General features: G+C 38.5%; 1 protein-coding gene across 1 annotated transcript in view; it reads left to right on the top strand.

Moving 5' to 3' along the window:
- Nucleotides 1–16,657, top strand: part of PARD3 (par-3 family cell polarity regulator) — a 444,448-nt gene that overhangs the window by 173,027 nt on the left and 254,764 nt on the right. Inside the window, 1 exon segment of the mRNA XM_040060657.1 lies at nucleotides 6,168–6,346. Within this exon segment, the coding sequence (XP_039916591.1) occupies nucleotides 6,168–6,346 (179 nt within the window).

The following is a 16,657-nucleotide window of genomic DNA, read 5'->3' as shown; positions in this document are numbered from 1 at the left end:
TATTTTCAAGTCGAGAAATGCTAATTATCTAAACTGTGTCACCTTTCTTGTAATTCTGAAAGGGAAAGTCATGAATACAAAATACTTGGCATTTGCAGGTGAATGCTGTGTAATTCGTGTAGTATTTGCAAATGTTGAAGCATTTGATAGAAATTTAAATGTCATGAAAATTGACCATAAACACTTCAGTATGGCTTAAAAATCAGCACAGAGATCTTAAAAGTTGGAGGCAATCTTAGTCTAGAGATTGTTGTCCGATGGGGTTTCATGAGGCTTCCTGTCACTTTTGGTTTTATTTAACATCTTTAAATATGAGAGAATCAGTACTGTAAAGAGTATGTTAATTAAATTTCCAGATGTTAATAGACTGGGAAAATAGAATAGGATGAATGATGGAGAGATATATAACCCAACAGATACGTACCACACAACTGAATACAGGTTGATTCAGCCTGAATAAATAAAATATAGTGTATAAGAGCATTGATCTAAACTGAACTTATACTTTAATTATCAAGACAGATGCTGAAGTGAGACTACAGGAGTTGTTTTAGGATTTCTGTGGATGTTCTGGGTTGATACCATGACAATAAAATTCCTAAATATGATTACTGTTGACTATGTATTAGCATCGAAGTTAAAAAATGACAGGGAGGATTTAAACAGCACTGAGGGTATTTCATAAAAGACATATACTATTCAGGGTGCCTTCTGAACAAGTTAAGACTGGAATAATATTTTAAAAAACGAACAGCGATAGAGGCTTAAAAGAGGCAAAGGTTATGTGCTGTGTAGCAGTGTTTAGGGGAGAATTGAGAGGTCTGTGCCATATGAAAAGAGAGTTTTTTAAGGGAAGGGGGTAGCTAGTGACAGGATAAACTTGGGGAGAAGTAAACAAGTTCTGGAGATTCTGACATTTGGAAATGCTGATTTTTTTTTTTTTTTTTTTTAATGGATTCCAGGAGAGAGAAAAATACGGCTCTGGGCCATGAGGAGAAAGTTGGTAGTGTGTGTATAAATAAATAAATAAATAAATAAATAAGTATACTTATATCCTCCTTCTTTGCTGTGACGTTCAAAAGTATGTTTCTGAAAGATGTGCAACTGGTGGTGGTTTTGCCATGCTCCTGTTTCGTATCCCAGCTGCCATCTCCCTATAGTGTGCCTGTTTTCTTCTGCAGGACAGATGGTGCTGTTTTCCCAGCAGTGGTTCTTCACCTCTTGGAATGGCTTAAGGGTGTTTTTTTCATTTCTAATTCAAGATGCCTACATTTGATTTGCACTGTTTCGTTAATCTTGTAGAGAAGTGCTGGCTTATGTTAGCTGCTGTTAGGGTTTAATGTAGTTTGTAGCTAAGTTCACAATCAGCTGGTTTTTGTCTCCAACTGTTTTTCTCCTACCCATAGTCAAGTCTACAACAGCCTTGGTGGTCTTTGGAAGTTACCATCACGTTGTCTTTAGAGGTTTGCAAATATGAAAGTTGAACTGATACGAGGATTTGAGCTTTTGAATGTCGTAAGGGGGGTTTGGCTCTTGCTGTGTTCAACTGAGTGGAACAAGGAGACGAACTGAACCTGCTGAAATTGGAACCAGAACTCCAGGAGCTGTGCTGGAGTGTGAAACTCAAGGCTAATCTAAATATTTTTAAAGAGGTATTTCAATTAAATATAGACAAAGCCTTAACTTGTAGTTCCAATTACTTCAAGCTGAAAGAAGTAGTCCTGCTTTCCTTAGCCCCAGGATGACCCTGATTCATCCTTTCTCTTGAGCTCCAAATGAGGATTTGAGCAGAATGAAGAACTGGATCAGTGGTGGAGACAGCAAAGCTGTTCAATTTCTATCTCCCATCACCAGACTGTTTTTTTGATGCTGACGTAGGATCTGTGTGTCTTGTGTATACAGTGCACCCTGATGTACATACATATCTGTGGGATCACTTTCAGGAACTTTTGGTTAAAGGCTACTCTTTCTCACAGAGTTTTTTGGTTTCACTGATTTATCATTTTCCCAGAGATGTCTCCTACAGTGTGGAGAGCAAAAAAAAATCCTCTTCCGCTCTCCTCATCTGTCATGACGCTGGTGGTTTGTATGAGGTGGCCGGAAATGACTCCAAGATCATTTCTCCATTTCTGTGCCTTAAATCCACTGCACACCAAATTGCACAACTTGCAGTGGCACTGGGGAGCTGAAGCATCAGTTGAAACCTTCGCAGAATAAAATTATCTTGGCCATGCTAGATAAATATAACTGTATTTTTCTAGTCATGCCCTCCAAGCTGACATCCAAGAGGAAATTGGTGTGGGAAGGTATATATTAGCTCTGCTCTGGGGGACCACCATCCATTGTGCTGAGTGCCTGCAGGAAGGGCGACATGCTCAGCTTTATGGATGAAATTTGCCAGATCCTCAAATACTTTTGCTCGTGAGCATATTTGAGAATCAGAGAAGGTGATGACCCTTTTAAAATAAAAATGGAATTGCTGGCAGGAAGGGAAGGTACAACTCTGTGTTCCTTACATTTAAAGATGGTTATAAAATGTGTATTGGCTGTTTTTATAATTTATAGTGAAACTGCTGTTGCTTTTAATAAAATGAGACTTCCAGTCAGAATTTCATGATTATGAATGTGAGCATTTTGTTATACAGCTTGGATCTATCCTACAAATAACCATTTTCTAGCAGAATTCTGGCTATATACAGAACTTAATGGCATTCTCTGTCAACATAATTCTTTCTGAAGTTGATTCTTGGTTGCATACTTCAAGTCCTTGAATGTGGCTCAAGAACGGAGATAGTGGTAACTTTCAGGATTTTTAATTTAATTTTTCTTTATTCCTTAGACTTTTAAAACTTCCTGTAATTCATTATTAGATTTACCATTTCAAGTGCTTATTTAAAAGGCACCTTAGCTGCAGAAGCAAATCAATATTTACAGTGCATTAGTGCCACAGAGAATTTGAAGCCTTGTGATTAGAGTTCATTGCTGTTTTATCCACTCTTCAAAGAAACCACAGACTTCAAACAGTATCAGCCATCATCCTGGAATCAGTGACATTGCATTGGTCCCATGCGTACTTTATCTTGTGGTTTAATTATTAAGTTCCTTTCCTTTGATTTTCCTTTTAATATTTCAAAGTATATCCTCTTCAAATCTATAAATTCTAGTCAAATTCTGTAAACTAGAGGATTGTAACCAACAATATACTGGTTAAAAAAAGATCTGTTCAATATATTCTTTCATGTTGTTGTTTTAATGGAGAGTATCAAACCCAGGGTAGAACAGAAATGAGGAGAATGCAGGAGGTGATGTTTACAGCTTGTGGTTAATGCTGTGTGAACAAGATTTAGTTCTTGGATTAAGACCTATTGACCATTGCCAAGCAGCATTAGAGCCAGCTCTATGTGCCTGTCCCCCTCCCGTAATAAGAAAATTAATGCCATATGTTTAAATTTTTCGTTAATTTGGGAAATGCATAGGTGCAACACACACAAATTTTTGTCTTCTATAATTCACTTTATTGCAAAAATTGCTTACTAAAACAAATCACTTCTCCTTACCTATGGAACCATTTGCATAAGAAGAGATTAGAGTAGATAATTTGTATCTTTATATTGACAGAATACTCCTTTTTTAAGATTTGATGAAACGATCAGTAAATGCTTGAAAATATCTTAATAGCTAAACTTACTAGTCATACTAAAGGTGTCTAATCCGTGAATAGATTTTGTAGAGAAGCTTCTTGTGTTAATGTAATGTAATATTTGGGAATTCCGTTGCGTAATTGATTACCTGTATTTTGAAGAGTCTCTACTCAGCATTGTGCAAACTGTCAGGTTTTCACTACAACGCAAAAGTCAAGGCAGAGGTTATGGCTTGCTCCTCTCCAGAAATGCTGTCTTGATTTCCTTTCGTTCTTTGTTGGCAATTTGGCTTCTCTTCTTACAGAAGTTCACCCAACTGAACTTTTGTTTTGTCAAGCAATTTGAAGAAGAAGTGTAAAAATACAAGAACGTTTTGCTATCATCGTGCTTATATATAGACATACAAGCATAAGGAGCAAGTGAACTCATGTTTGAAAATTGTAATTCTCTGTTGTGGGGTGGGTATCATGAAGGCAAACATGATAATATGCACGGGCTGCTGCTTGAAACAAATATAGATTGGTATTTTTCTTAAGTGGCTCCATATACTACAGAGCCCCATTTTGGCTCAGGCTGATCTAATAAAGGAGAGTGTGTGCTGGGGGCTGCGCCAGCAGCACGGGGAAGGGGTCACTTCATCCTGTGTGCTGGGGCACTGGCTGGGGCTGCAGCTGAGCCACCTCTGATCAGAGATCTGTCATTTGATAGGGCACTGTTTGTGTGATGGGCGTCGAGGGGGAAGGGAGATGCTTTGCCTTCAGCTGCTTCATGAAAGCTGAAGTGTTGAAAACAAGGCAATCAAAGAAAATCCCTCTATTACAGTCTATGAGTATATACTGAGAAATCAAATTCTTAGTAGACCTAACTCTGACCATTAATACTTTCCTTCATAATTAGTGATCTTTCATGATATATTCCTTTAATTAATTCTAGTTCCATTATGCACTTACATGTATATCTATAAATATGTGTATACATATTTATAAAAGAAAGTGTTTTATTTACTGGAAATTACCTTTTGTTGTGAAAATTAAAAAAAAAAAGAAATTGAAAGCAAAGAAAAATAGTACAACAGTTGTGGGGAAAAAACCATTAATTCTTGGTTATTCTTGTTCACCAGAATGAACATGATATAGATTGACTGTTTTAGTGTTTGGTCATGTAACACTTGTTTATATCTCAGCAGCAGGAGTCCTAATGGATTAAAAAACCTCACATGTTTTCATTGTGTGGCATGACTTACTGTATTTTTCAGTGTCTTCATAATGCCCTGCAAAATAAGATTCTTTAATATTATTAAACGTGACATTAACATGAAGCTATTGTCAAGATGGAGACAAGTCATTTAACAAACAACTCCTGTTACTGTGTTTTCCTGTTAGTATTGCCAGACGTGCACCCTCAGTTTCCTTGGGAACTGTTTCATCAAAGCATTAAAACCTAGTCCTGGTTTTTATTCTCAGCTGTTGCCCATTGTGCCTTTCGCACGGACTCAACTGCTTAGGTGCCATCGCTTTCGCCTTTTTCCTTTGCACTTTGTATTCAGAGTTCCCAGTGTTGAAATAAAGAGAAATAAAACTGATAAATCACAGCCTCTCTGTTCTGATGCTGATTGGGAGAGTACTAAGAGGTCACAAATTCAGGCGGTGAAACTTCTGTTTGGGCAAGGAGAGGATAGATGTGTGAGTATTTGTTGTAGGATAATAAATGAAATTGGAAAAAATTAAGTTGTATTTCAAAAGAAACTAACTTTAATGTGCCATTAAAGTCTCCAGAATGGATGTGACCTCTACATATATTAAGAAAACCTTATCTCTTTCCAATCAGTCTACCTTCCTGCTGCATCACTTTTTACTAATGAAATATTTTTCTTCTGTCAGTCATGCCAGCTGGAAGGCTAAGGGAATCAGAGTAAATCAGCACAGATCTCACTTGAGCTGTCAGCAAGAGGCAAAGGAAGAATGCAGAGTAGAAAAGAGTCTCTTCCATAAGTTTTGAGGAAGAAATGCAGAGTATATTTTAGAAGGTCGGGAGGCTGCCTTGGCTGGCCTGCAGCTTCCTGGCAGCATGCTGTGCTAGCAGTGCCCAGGCTGCAGCCCTGGCAATGGGGTGGGGGACACGTCGTCCCTGTCCACCCCTTACTTTGCCACCAGGCTTTGGCTATTTCCTCTTTAAAAAGTATCTGTATGTCACCTTAACCTCCTGGTTGTTCAAGTTCAGGGTGAGTCTCTTTATTTTGCACGACACCCAACAGACAGCTTTGTGCTTGGCTAGCCGCTGAGCTGTGCTTGGTTCGAAGGAGTTGGCTTTCCCTTCGTTTTCTCCTTGTGCAGCCAAGCAGCAAGGCTGTGGTTTTGAGGGAACAGACTTTGTCCTTGAGGAGCTATGCTGAGGTCGATAACTCCTTACTCTGTGAAACCACATTTGGTCACAGCCACCCTTCCAGAGCTTGAAACAATATTTTTCCTTTGTCAAAAACATTTTAAATCTAGTCAGTGTTTATTTACTGTCTGTTTTATTCTTCAGATATGCCTCTCCATGTCCGACGTAGTAGTGACCCTGCACTGATTGGCCTCTCAACCTCTGTGAGTGACACAAATTTTTCTTCAGAAGAGCCTTCTCGGAAAAACCCTACCAGGTGGTCCACAACAGCAGGCTTCCTCAAGCAGAACACCCCTGGCGTGCCCAGTGCTCATGAAAGAAAGGTATATTTCTTTCTCCCTCTTTAGAAAATAAATGACAAATGTGCGTGGATCTTGAATTGTTCTCTGCTTCTCTCATCTGCTCCTGGTTCAAACTCATATTTTCTGACCTTGTCCCCCAAACCCCATCAGCAGCAGTGGAGTGTTTGAGTCACACGTGTCCTGCCCTTTGCAGACTCTCGGTGAAAACCCCAGCAGGGACTCTAAAAACCTGATTTTTGCCCTTAGCTGTAGTTGAATGTCTGATTACTCACTGTTCTACAAAGTTTTTATTTCTCAACATTTTCTTAATACTAGTAGGCCACATCTATAATTTTTACTGATCTCTGTAGAAGGCCTAATGTCAGTGAATAATCTGCATGCCCACAGCTAGTCTGGTTTGTCTTGCTAACACAGCATTGCTAATTTGTGCTTTCTGAGGCTCTAGTCAAGTAATACAAAACACAAATTGTAAATGATTTCTCTCCTTCATAACAGTCTTAAAAATAAAACAGTGAAATGTAGTGTGAGTATTTTTCCTTCATTTTTTCAGTATGATTTTAGAATTTCTAAATGAATTGCATTATTTGCTACAGAAGTCAGCAGGAAGCGCTCATCTCAGTGCAATATTAAAAAAATTGGAAGAATCATGCCCTTTTGTACAGATCCCTAATTGTGATGGTAACTTGCAGACAAACTCAGAAGGAAAAAAAGTATATTTTCTAATAAAAATGAGTAATTTTAAAAGAATGTTGCACTTTTGGTTGCCATTCCGACTACACAGCACAAAGTCCTCTTGGAAAATATGCAGCTTATTATAGCTTTTATTTTTTTCCCCCTCATTCCTGTTAATTCTGTGTGGTATAACACTAAGTCTCAGCAGTCAGGATTCACCCCAAATAAAGAAGTCTTTATACACTGCTAATGAACCAAACTATTTTCAGTGGGCCTTTAGTCATTTCAAAAGAATCTATAAAAGCTCAGTGCTCATAGGCATTGAGGTCCCTGTTCATGCAGAGGTGTCAGTTTAACTTATTGGTTTCTGCATGATCAGGATTTCAGGCAGGTAATAGTATGTTTTCTGTCACTTGTACTGGTGTGGCACAGAAGTGTGTGCCTTTTTGTAAATAGATGTTTTATACTATTCTGATTCAGAGAAGGAAAATCATAATCTAATCCATTTGAAGTATTAACATTTTCAGTTAATGTTTGTGAAAAGATAATGTGATGATACTTCTTTACTCCACAAGTGTAATATGAAGGACTATACACAGCATAATCAGATTTTTTTGAGTGTCTGAAGTTAGCAAAAATTGGAGAGAATTGAACAGCAGCTAATCTTTCACACTACTCTTCTTACATCATTAGTTGTTCAGCATGTACTTTTGATTTTTGTGAAAATATTTCATGTCTGTTGGAGCATGGTGACCAAACTGGAAAGGAATGCATATGATCTCATGTAGGGATGGGAAGCAAGGCACCAGAGAACATTAAATCAAGAAGATTGGAAAGAACTGAAGTTAGATTAGTTAATACAATAGATGCTGATTATTTCTTTTGTCATTTTTGAACACTCTATATATTAATCATTTGAATAGAGCAGATCACTGAAGATGCAGTAAACACCTGAAATGAAACAACTGCTCATGTGATAAATGTAATGAATTAATCCTGAGTTCCTTTATGCTAGACTGATTTTCTTCTGTTTTCAGTGCCTTGATTTCTTCATGTGAGTCAAGATTTTGTAGCCAATCCTATTTCTCTTAGGAATGGGTATTAAGAATTCTCATTTCCTTTCACAGTATTAGCAACAATTTAATTTGTATTATTATTCTAAATGGTGTCATTTTTGAAGTCCCTGTCACCCATCTCTTACCGAAGTACTAACGATGAATTTTTACAAATGCATTTGTGTTATTTGAGCTATAACAAGTCCTCAGTAGTTTTCTTGTGTTAGGTTTTTTTCTTCAGCTACTCGGAGAACAAAGAGGTGGCTGTGCTTTGTTCCAGACTGTTTCATTGATTATAGATGACACAGACATTTTGAGAAAAGCAATGAGAACAATCTTAATCTTCTGCTCAGTGCATTGGGCTTGAGCACCCATATATCTTTTGTGAGCGGTTGGCACGATGTAATGTTTTCACTGCAGTTCTCTTTCTTGACAGCACAAGAACATATGTTCTTGGGCCGAGATTTGCAGCACAGTTGTAGATTAGCAACTTTGCCCCAGCAGTATCTTGCAGAAACATGAAAAGGGTTTCTGGGAGAGTTGCCAAAAGCTTCATCCACCTACTGACTCTAAGAAGTGACATTACTTTCAGCCCGTCACCTCTAAAGGGAAATAATTGACAGGTAGAAACCCTATCCAATTTTTTTGAGAAATTAGCACAGGGGAAGCTGCATGCGTCTGGCAGAAGGGATTTATTTCTCAGGGACAAGTGAGAGAGGACGTCTTGTTGGTGTTTGTTTCATTTTGGGTATGAGGAATTTGGAATGGCAGGAAAACGGGCAGATGCCCAAGCTGGGATGAAATGAAGGGGTGAGAGTGCTGCCATGCACAGAAGGCTTTGAGGAGCCAGGACATATGCCAGTAGTTCTGGGCAAACAGAAATGGAAAAGGGTGTTGGGTAAGAGGAAAAATATGGGTTGTTGGAAGGGTCCTACTAGTGTAACTGTAGTGCTGCCTGTAGTTGCTGGGATAAATGAAATGTGACGCCAGGATCTTCTGTGCCCCTAAGAAGAGAACGACCAGAGATAGAGTGCACTTTGGGGGGGGCCTGAGTTGGTCCTGAGATTTAAATGTGTGTTGAACTTGAGGTGCATTTCTGTTGTAAGTAGGATGTTGTGATGTGAAATCCTTGCCCTAAACTGGGCATGCATTCTCATCCATTTTTCAAATCATCCCACTGTAAAGAAACCTTGTTTTTATTATCAGGGTATCATAATAAACTCTATATCCTTAGAATTGGAATCTCACATAATTTCTACTTTCTATGTTTATCACTGGTAAGAGTGAGTGGAAACCAAGTGGTTTTTTGTCTCAATAATTTATTTGCAGAGTTACTGATCGTTTACAGGTTATTGTAGTGCTGTTAACTGTACCTAGCTAGGTAATTCCTGACCTAATCCTTCCCATGAATGGTTTCAACCAAAAGAATAGGTCTTCCCGTCTGTGAAATATTCACAAATTGGCTCCTGATCACCTCTAGTTGGTAAATTTGCTTCTTGGGATTTATTTTTTTTAAATTTAATATTAAAATAATTTTCAGATACTTTGGTGTGTATGTGAGAGACATGTCTGTATTACTTAGTGACTCATAGCTTGACTTAATCCTGTCTCTTGCTTCCTTGAGCCATTCTAACGAAAAAAGAAGAAATCTCTAAGTAGAAGTCTCTTCTCAGAGGCCTGGAGTAATACCTGATTTGCAAGGTGTAATTTTGTTTGAATTGTATTGAACTGTACAGGTGAACAGATGGTCCACAGCTGAAGCATATCATGTGTGCTTTTTTTCCACTGCAGTAAATTTTTTTTTGTTTTCTGAATAACTGTTGATTTGAATCACATTCTTAATAATTCAGTACCGAAGCCTATTGGTTTAACTAGCTGTCCTTAATAGACAGCTTAATAGGGCTGCATTAATGAAAACTGTGCTTCTTTCCCCTTAGACGTTTTGTTACGGTATTGGAAGAGCGTAAATGCAACAAGCAGTTACATTGCATCTTATAAGGACTGTGGATTAATTATCCCGTATATTTTCAGTGTGTTTTTTAAATTTACAACTGCATTTGTGGTGAGGAGTGGTTTATCGTTACAGATTAGTTACCTGCCTTGATCCTGCTTCTCTGAAAGACTGAAAGCTTATGTAGTTAACCTGCAGGTTTTGTTTAGTGCAGAGGTACACTGTGGATAACTGGCTTGTGACAAACTTCCCACTGTGACTTCTCTGATTTTGATTCGCATGTTGCCCTGTCAGAGATAACAACATTGGTACAGCAGAAAGAATTGAAAATGGAGGGTAAAAAGGAGAGCTCAAGAGAGAGAAAAATGTTTGTGCATGGGCTTCTGTGCCTCTGGCTCTTGGGTTCACCCACCTGCAGCAAAGCAAATGGCACACAATGTGGGGTGGATCAGCAACAGCAAGCACATAACTCAATGTACTTGGCACATTATTTTGTGATTGCTTTTTTCCTTTGCTTTTTGTCTTTGCTGTTTAGTCAACAGCCAAATTTAATGCTTATTTGTTGCTAAATGGGTTTGTCCGTATATGTATTTTGAGGTGGAATATCACTGTGCCTTGTAGGAATAATAATTTTTTATAGGATATGCTTTCTTCCTGCTTGGAAACCTAATTTTTGGGGGCTCTGTAAACTGCAGAGAAAGAATTTTAAACTTCATGGGAGTGCACTAAGTCTCATCTAGCATCAGTTACCTTACCTGCAAATCATTGTGTTTCCCACATCTCCTGTTGCAGGTAGTTTTGCTCTTCCCATGGGTTGAGACTGATAAGTACAAATTTTCAGATAGCCAGGTTGAAGGATTTTACAATTATGTGAAAGATCCAATTCTTTCTAATCCTCTTTGTAAACAGAATTAAAAAAAAGTACTTCTCTAATGAAATGTGTTTAGATAGGAGAAAAGCATGCATATGTTTTTTGAAAAGCCTCATCAACAATGGTATTTCAGTTTCAAAATCAAATTCAAAGTGAAAATTAGTTTCATTTACCTTGAAGTCTCCTTTTAAACGCAGCTTGGTGAAGTTTGTTTTGTCACTGTCACCAAGGACGTGGTATTTCAGTAGAATTTAAGTATAATTCCGAGGATTGAAGAGCCCTGTATTAGAGTTGTGTGTTAGTGTCATTTTATAGACAGGAAGTCTAAATGGAAGAGTGTAAAACTATTAAATTAACTAGGGAGGGTTGTGGACTAAAAGACTGGACATCATTCTGGGAGCCAGAGACCAAAATGTTGCTGATGTTTCTTGGGAGCCTTAGTCTCTGGTTTTGACTCCTTCAGAAGTACTGTGTACGTGGTGAACAGTATTGGTAAAGTGCTGTGATACAGGTGAATCTGCTAAGGAGAAGTTCAGGATATCTGCAGAGAGCCTGGCATCTCTGTCACGAGAGGTTTTAAACTCCCACGTGATGAACTCAGCTTCCTGCTTTTGACCTAAAGATGCAATGTTTTAAACAGAAGTTCTGAGAGGTTCAATAGCCAGGAGTACTTCTTCATCCAGGTATGTTTAAATGGGTCTTTTTTCCTTTTCAATGAGGTGGTCATGAGTTTTGTCATTTCAGATGTGATTTTGCATAGACTGAGAGAAGGGAGAATGAGCATGGGTTATCTACAAGTGATGAAATAAAGTGTTTTAATATGTAAAATGTTATAGGAGAGAGGTTAATGGAAAATCAAGAGAACAGGAGTTATATGCATCAGTTTTCTTCCTTTGTGATAGTAACTTGTTGCTGGCAGCTTGTTGCACGGTGATTAAATAGTTTAGAGGAATTGTACCCGAAGAGAGTGCAATATGAAATCAACATAGTATGTGTTGTTTTTGTCCTGGGTAGTGTGCAAAATTTATGACTTTCACAGAATCACAGTTCAGCTGAAGGTGAAAGGTTCCTCTGGAGATGGTTGAGTCCAGCCTGCCTGGTCAAAGCAGGGTCAGCTGGAGCGGGTTACTCAGGTCTGTGTCCAGTCAGGCTTTGAGTATATTCATCTCCAAGGATGGAGCCTGCACCACCTTTCTGGGCAACCTCTTCTGGTGTTCAATCATTCTCAGAATAAGAAAGTTGTTTTCTTATGTTTTGATGGAATAACTCGTATTTCTTCCTGTGCCCTTTGTGCCCTCAGGTGCTTTCATGAGTACCATGAAGAATTGTCTGACTGTCTTTAGCAGAGTAGCTGGGGATATTTTCATGCAATGAAAACTCTATGAAAGAACTAGAATTCCTGACTTTCAAAATGTGAAAATAAATACAATGTTTCTTATCATCATCAGCAGGCTGGGAATAAGAGACACAAAATGAAAAATCCTTGCCTGGTGCAGAGGTAACAGCCAGTGTGCATCGTTTGGTGCTGTGCTGTTCCATTTGCTGAGGACTGTGAACAGGGACAGGATTCAGCTGTTGGCATTCAAAAGTCAGTCATGACCACCTGTTAAGCAGGTAAAAAGCCAACAACAAGACCCATAAATCCTGGGTGAAGGTGTAATTTTCTCCATCTCCTTTGTTGTTTTACCTCTTTTACTCCAAGTCATCTGCTTGTGGATGCCCATCTGTCAAATCTCCTCTCTGTCCCCCTAAAGAGACAGGTAACAGTGCGACATCTGAGAGCTGGTGAGTTTCTTCCACTTCTGCTCTCAGTCTGAGCAAGTCTATTAAATACACTGCCATTGTTTTTCCATCAGTAACGTAGGAAGAATGCGTGTTTGTGTGCCAGTGCTGTGCTAGCCCATGTCTCACTGTGAGTGATGGGTGGGGGATGTCTGGGTGAGCAATGTCTGCTCCACAGGTGAGGGGACACGGTGCTGCATCATGAGCTGGGAGTGCCGAGGAGGGTCGGGATGAGCGAGTCTCTACCCGGGATAAAGGAGTGGTGGAATGTGCACAGGTTGTTTGTCTTTTCACTTCAGTAAATGCAGTGTACAGCACCTCTTTGAGAGCCACTGAAAGCTATACTGAAAACAGAAAGCTCTCAAGTACATGGTATAGGATAATTGAAGACTTTTCCTCTGCCATTCTTCTAAGTGAGGGTGTACTTTGTAAATTCCCACGTTTAAGTGTTCATCTCTGTTGGCTTTAATTTTTTATGTTTTTGCAGCTCTCCCTTGTTTTGAGGGTGAAAGACTGGTACCAAAAGAGTAGATTGATAAATGATTAAGTTAAAAAAGAACCCCAACAGTTAGATGTTCAGGTTTAGTGTATTTTTTTATTTCCAAAGGTTAGAAGCACATGTATTTTCTTCGGTAATAGCTGGATCTGTGTTTTGACCTGCTTTCATGTATTTAGTTGTAACCTACTATCATGCAGCCATATACACTTGTCATTCAAGAGCTTTTGCAGATTAAAATATTTGTCTGCCTTGCTTTCTGATTGTCAAGGTTATGTATTGGTGCAAAGCACGTTTGGATTTTGGCTGAATGTGTAGCTAGAGAAAAGAAGAAGTTTAAAGTACCATTCAGGCTGCAGGCTGTGATTCCCAGCAGTATTCAGACATGAACCTGCAAGTTTTAAAACAGTGAATAGCTCATCATTTTTTACTAAATTTGTTGCATTTTTAAATTCACATTTGTCATCTAGCAATGAATAAAGACAAGACAACCAAGCAGTATCAGAATAAAATTCACTCATATGTGAAACTACTCAGTGCAAAGGAGTAGTAAGGCTGGAGAGGAGATGTTAAGCTTTAGTAAGTGGGGAAAATCAACTCCAGTAAATACAGGAATTCCTAGTCACCTTTTACTCGTCTGTTACGACTGATTTTGAGGTTGAAACAGAGGTCACTTACCCTGGTTTTGTTTCTCAGCCTGATGGGATGATCATTGTGTGCTACCATCCAGTTTTAATGTTTCTTTATAAATAAGCTCTTCAGCTCTTGTATACAGATATCCAGCTTAAGAGCACGTGAGGGAGATGAAACAGGGAGAGAAGCTAAAACCATAAGATGAAGAAAGATGGGAAGTGGTTCAGTGTGAGGAAGGCCAGTGACACTGCAGGGACCTGAGGATGTGTGTGCTGCTGTAAACTCAGATAAAAGAGAAACATTGCTACAAACCCCTGGCCTGGTTCCTCCCTGGGCCCGTCTCCGCAGACCCCGGGAGGAATTCTGGCCAAGGCTGGCAATAAATTGGCAAGTTGGATGAGGTGATGGATGCTTTGCTGGGAGCCCAGTGGAGTTCCTGGTCCATATCATTCCATATGGAGGGGGGCACTGGTGTAGGTGACACTGGGGAGGAGTGATTGGTCGTGCAAAGGTACCACAGGTTTGGGATGTTGCCTTTGTGCTTCTGACCTTAAACACCTGCTCTTATCCATGCTGGCCAATGTAATGAGGAATGGGGAAGATTGGTTCCATTAATCGGAGAAGACAGACTGGTTGCCTCATATCCCAGCCTCCTTCCTTCATTTCAGAACATCAGATGCAAGTTTCTAAACATACAAACAGCCAGTTGCAGTGTTTTAGTGCTATGGCCAACTAAAAGCACCTACTCGACACTTAAAAGGCTTGTGGTTTATAAGATGTTCTTCATCTCAAGATCTAAATATAAGGTCTTTGTGAAGTTTCCTATATCCCCTTCTTTCCTGATTCTCTTCTCATATATATTTAATATCGGCGTGCAATAGTTGTTAAATCCTTTTTTCAGAGGCTACTTTGAAATGAATTAATTAGCAGCTTATTTTTCCTTCTTTAATTTCTTGGCTCTCCCAAGGAATCAAATGAATCATGTCAACATTTAAAATAAACAAACAACTTCACAAATTATATTTTCTCTAAATCTAAATTGGCATAAAACACATACATTTGGGAACAAAAGCACATATCTTGTGAACATGGCAGGACTGTGCATAATTATATTATTGCATTTAAACAGATACCCATATAGATTCATGTATAGGCAGATATACATAAATACTCTTTAGATGCCTTTAAAGTGGCACAGGAAAAGAGAATACCCTCTTGAATGAAATATAGTAGAAGGGGAAATGGTTTTCTAAGTATAATGTGTAGAGGAATCAGAACTGTAGCTTCATGACACTTTAGCTTAACCAGTTAATTTATTTTTCTCTGAAATGGAACAGTGGAAAGCCATATCTTTTTAGTTACGCTTACAGAAATAAAAGCCAGTTTCTGAATTATAATTACTGAATATAAACTGCTGTATGTTATTTGAATTGTTTTGCATTATCCCTTGTGGGAGTTTATTAGGAGATTAATAAGTGAAGAGTGAAAGGAGGAAGCAGCAGTACACTGCAAACTTCTGGCTTTGCATGTGTGCGTGCAGAGATCATGACATTTTTCATTTTTGTGTTGTAAACAAGAGAGATCAACAGAATGTTTTGGATAGGCAGAATCATGTTTCTTAGTTTATTCTTAATTTAGCCCATATTCTTCGACACTGAATGTTTACATGTAACACCACTTACATGAGAAACTGTCTGTTTATCATGGCCCATAGTTACTGCTTTTTTTTAAGGTCAGGCCTTGCTTGTCAGTCAAAGCATAACATGGAATATATAAATTGGAATAGCGCAACTCTGGAAATTTCTGAATGTAAGGTGGTGGAACTTAAGCAGAGCACTGGCTTTTCAATTGCTTTTTTCCTTGTTGGCATCCAATGAGCTCTTCCAGAAGCATAACACATTAATTCCTTCCATGGAGCTATACAGAGGGTCATTTCTGAGACAAGTCTTTCTGAAAATATCCAAATAAATGTGGAGTGGTCATTCTTCTCATATATTTTCACCATAAGTACAGCATGCAAGTTCTTCATTAGACTATTATATTTGTATCTTCTGCAAATCAGAAATGACCCGTGTTCCGGGTCAGAGCTGATAGAAGACGTGAAGCTGTGGTAATTCTTTAAAGCAGCAGTCCCCTTTTACTTTACTCCTTGGAGAGGATCTTCAGATCAAAGGTTTCTGGTGCTGGGTGACTGTAACTCATTCCTTCTCTACACTAAATGGCTGGGCTGAATCTGCGTTATTGCAGCTTCTGGGGTCATGTTCTTCCAGTATACTTCAGGAAAAGAGCAACCTTGGGGAACTGAATCTACCAGGAATAAAAGGATGCTCACCCAAGCAGTAGTGTCAGTTTCATAAGATATATGGATGGTTATAGGAAGTGACTGGTGCAATTAGTTTGGAGGTAAAGTACTGACATTTGGGAGAAATTGTTGTTAAAAGATGCTATGTTAATGGAGAGAACAGTTCCAAATCTGACATCTGTGTAAGTAGGTTTTTGTTTGTTTGTTTGTTTTAGTGGAATTTCTGTTTATGCAAGGCATCTTTTAGGTTAATTAATTTTATATATGTAATGTATTTTCCATGTAAAATAGACATTGTTTGTGCAGCCTTCTTTTTTTGTTTTGTTTTTGTTTCAAGAAATGGGGATCCATTTGGTCTTATCCCATATTTATTTGTCAAAAATCCAGTTAAAAAGCAACCACAAAACCTCAACCAAATAAAAAAACTCCAGGAGTCTATTTGCTAGACCATGAAAATGGGTCTATGTATATAGTATTTAATTTATGAACAGATATTTTAATCAGACAGAGTTGCTTACATAATCTATGTGAATGTTTTGGTAACTAATTACAGCCTTTAGCATCCTGTCT

The sequence above is a fragment of the Hirundo rustica genome, chromosome 1, assembly GCF_015227805.2.
Source record: "Hirundo rustica isolate bHirRus1 chromosome 1, bHirRus1.pri.v3, whole genome shotgun sequence".
NCBI classification, from domain to species: Eukaryota; Metazoa; Chordata; class Aves; order Passeriformes; family Hirundinidae; genus Hirundo; species Hirundo rustica.
The sequence above is the reverse complement of the archived record's forward strand: the minus strand, read 5'-3'. Positions and strand labels throughout refer to the sequence as shown.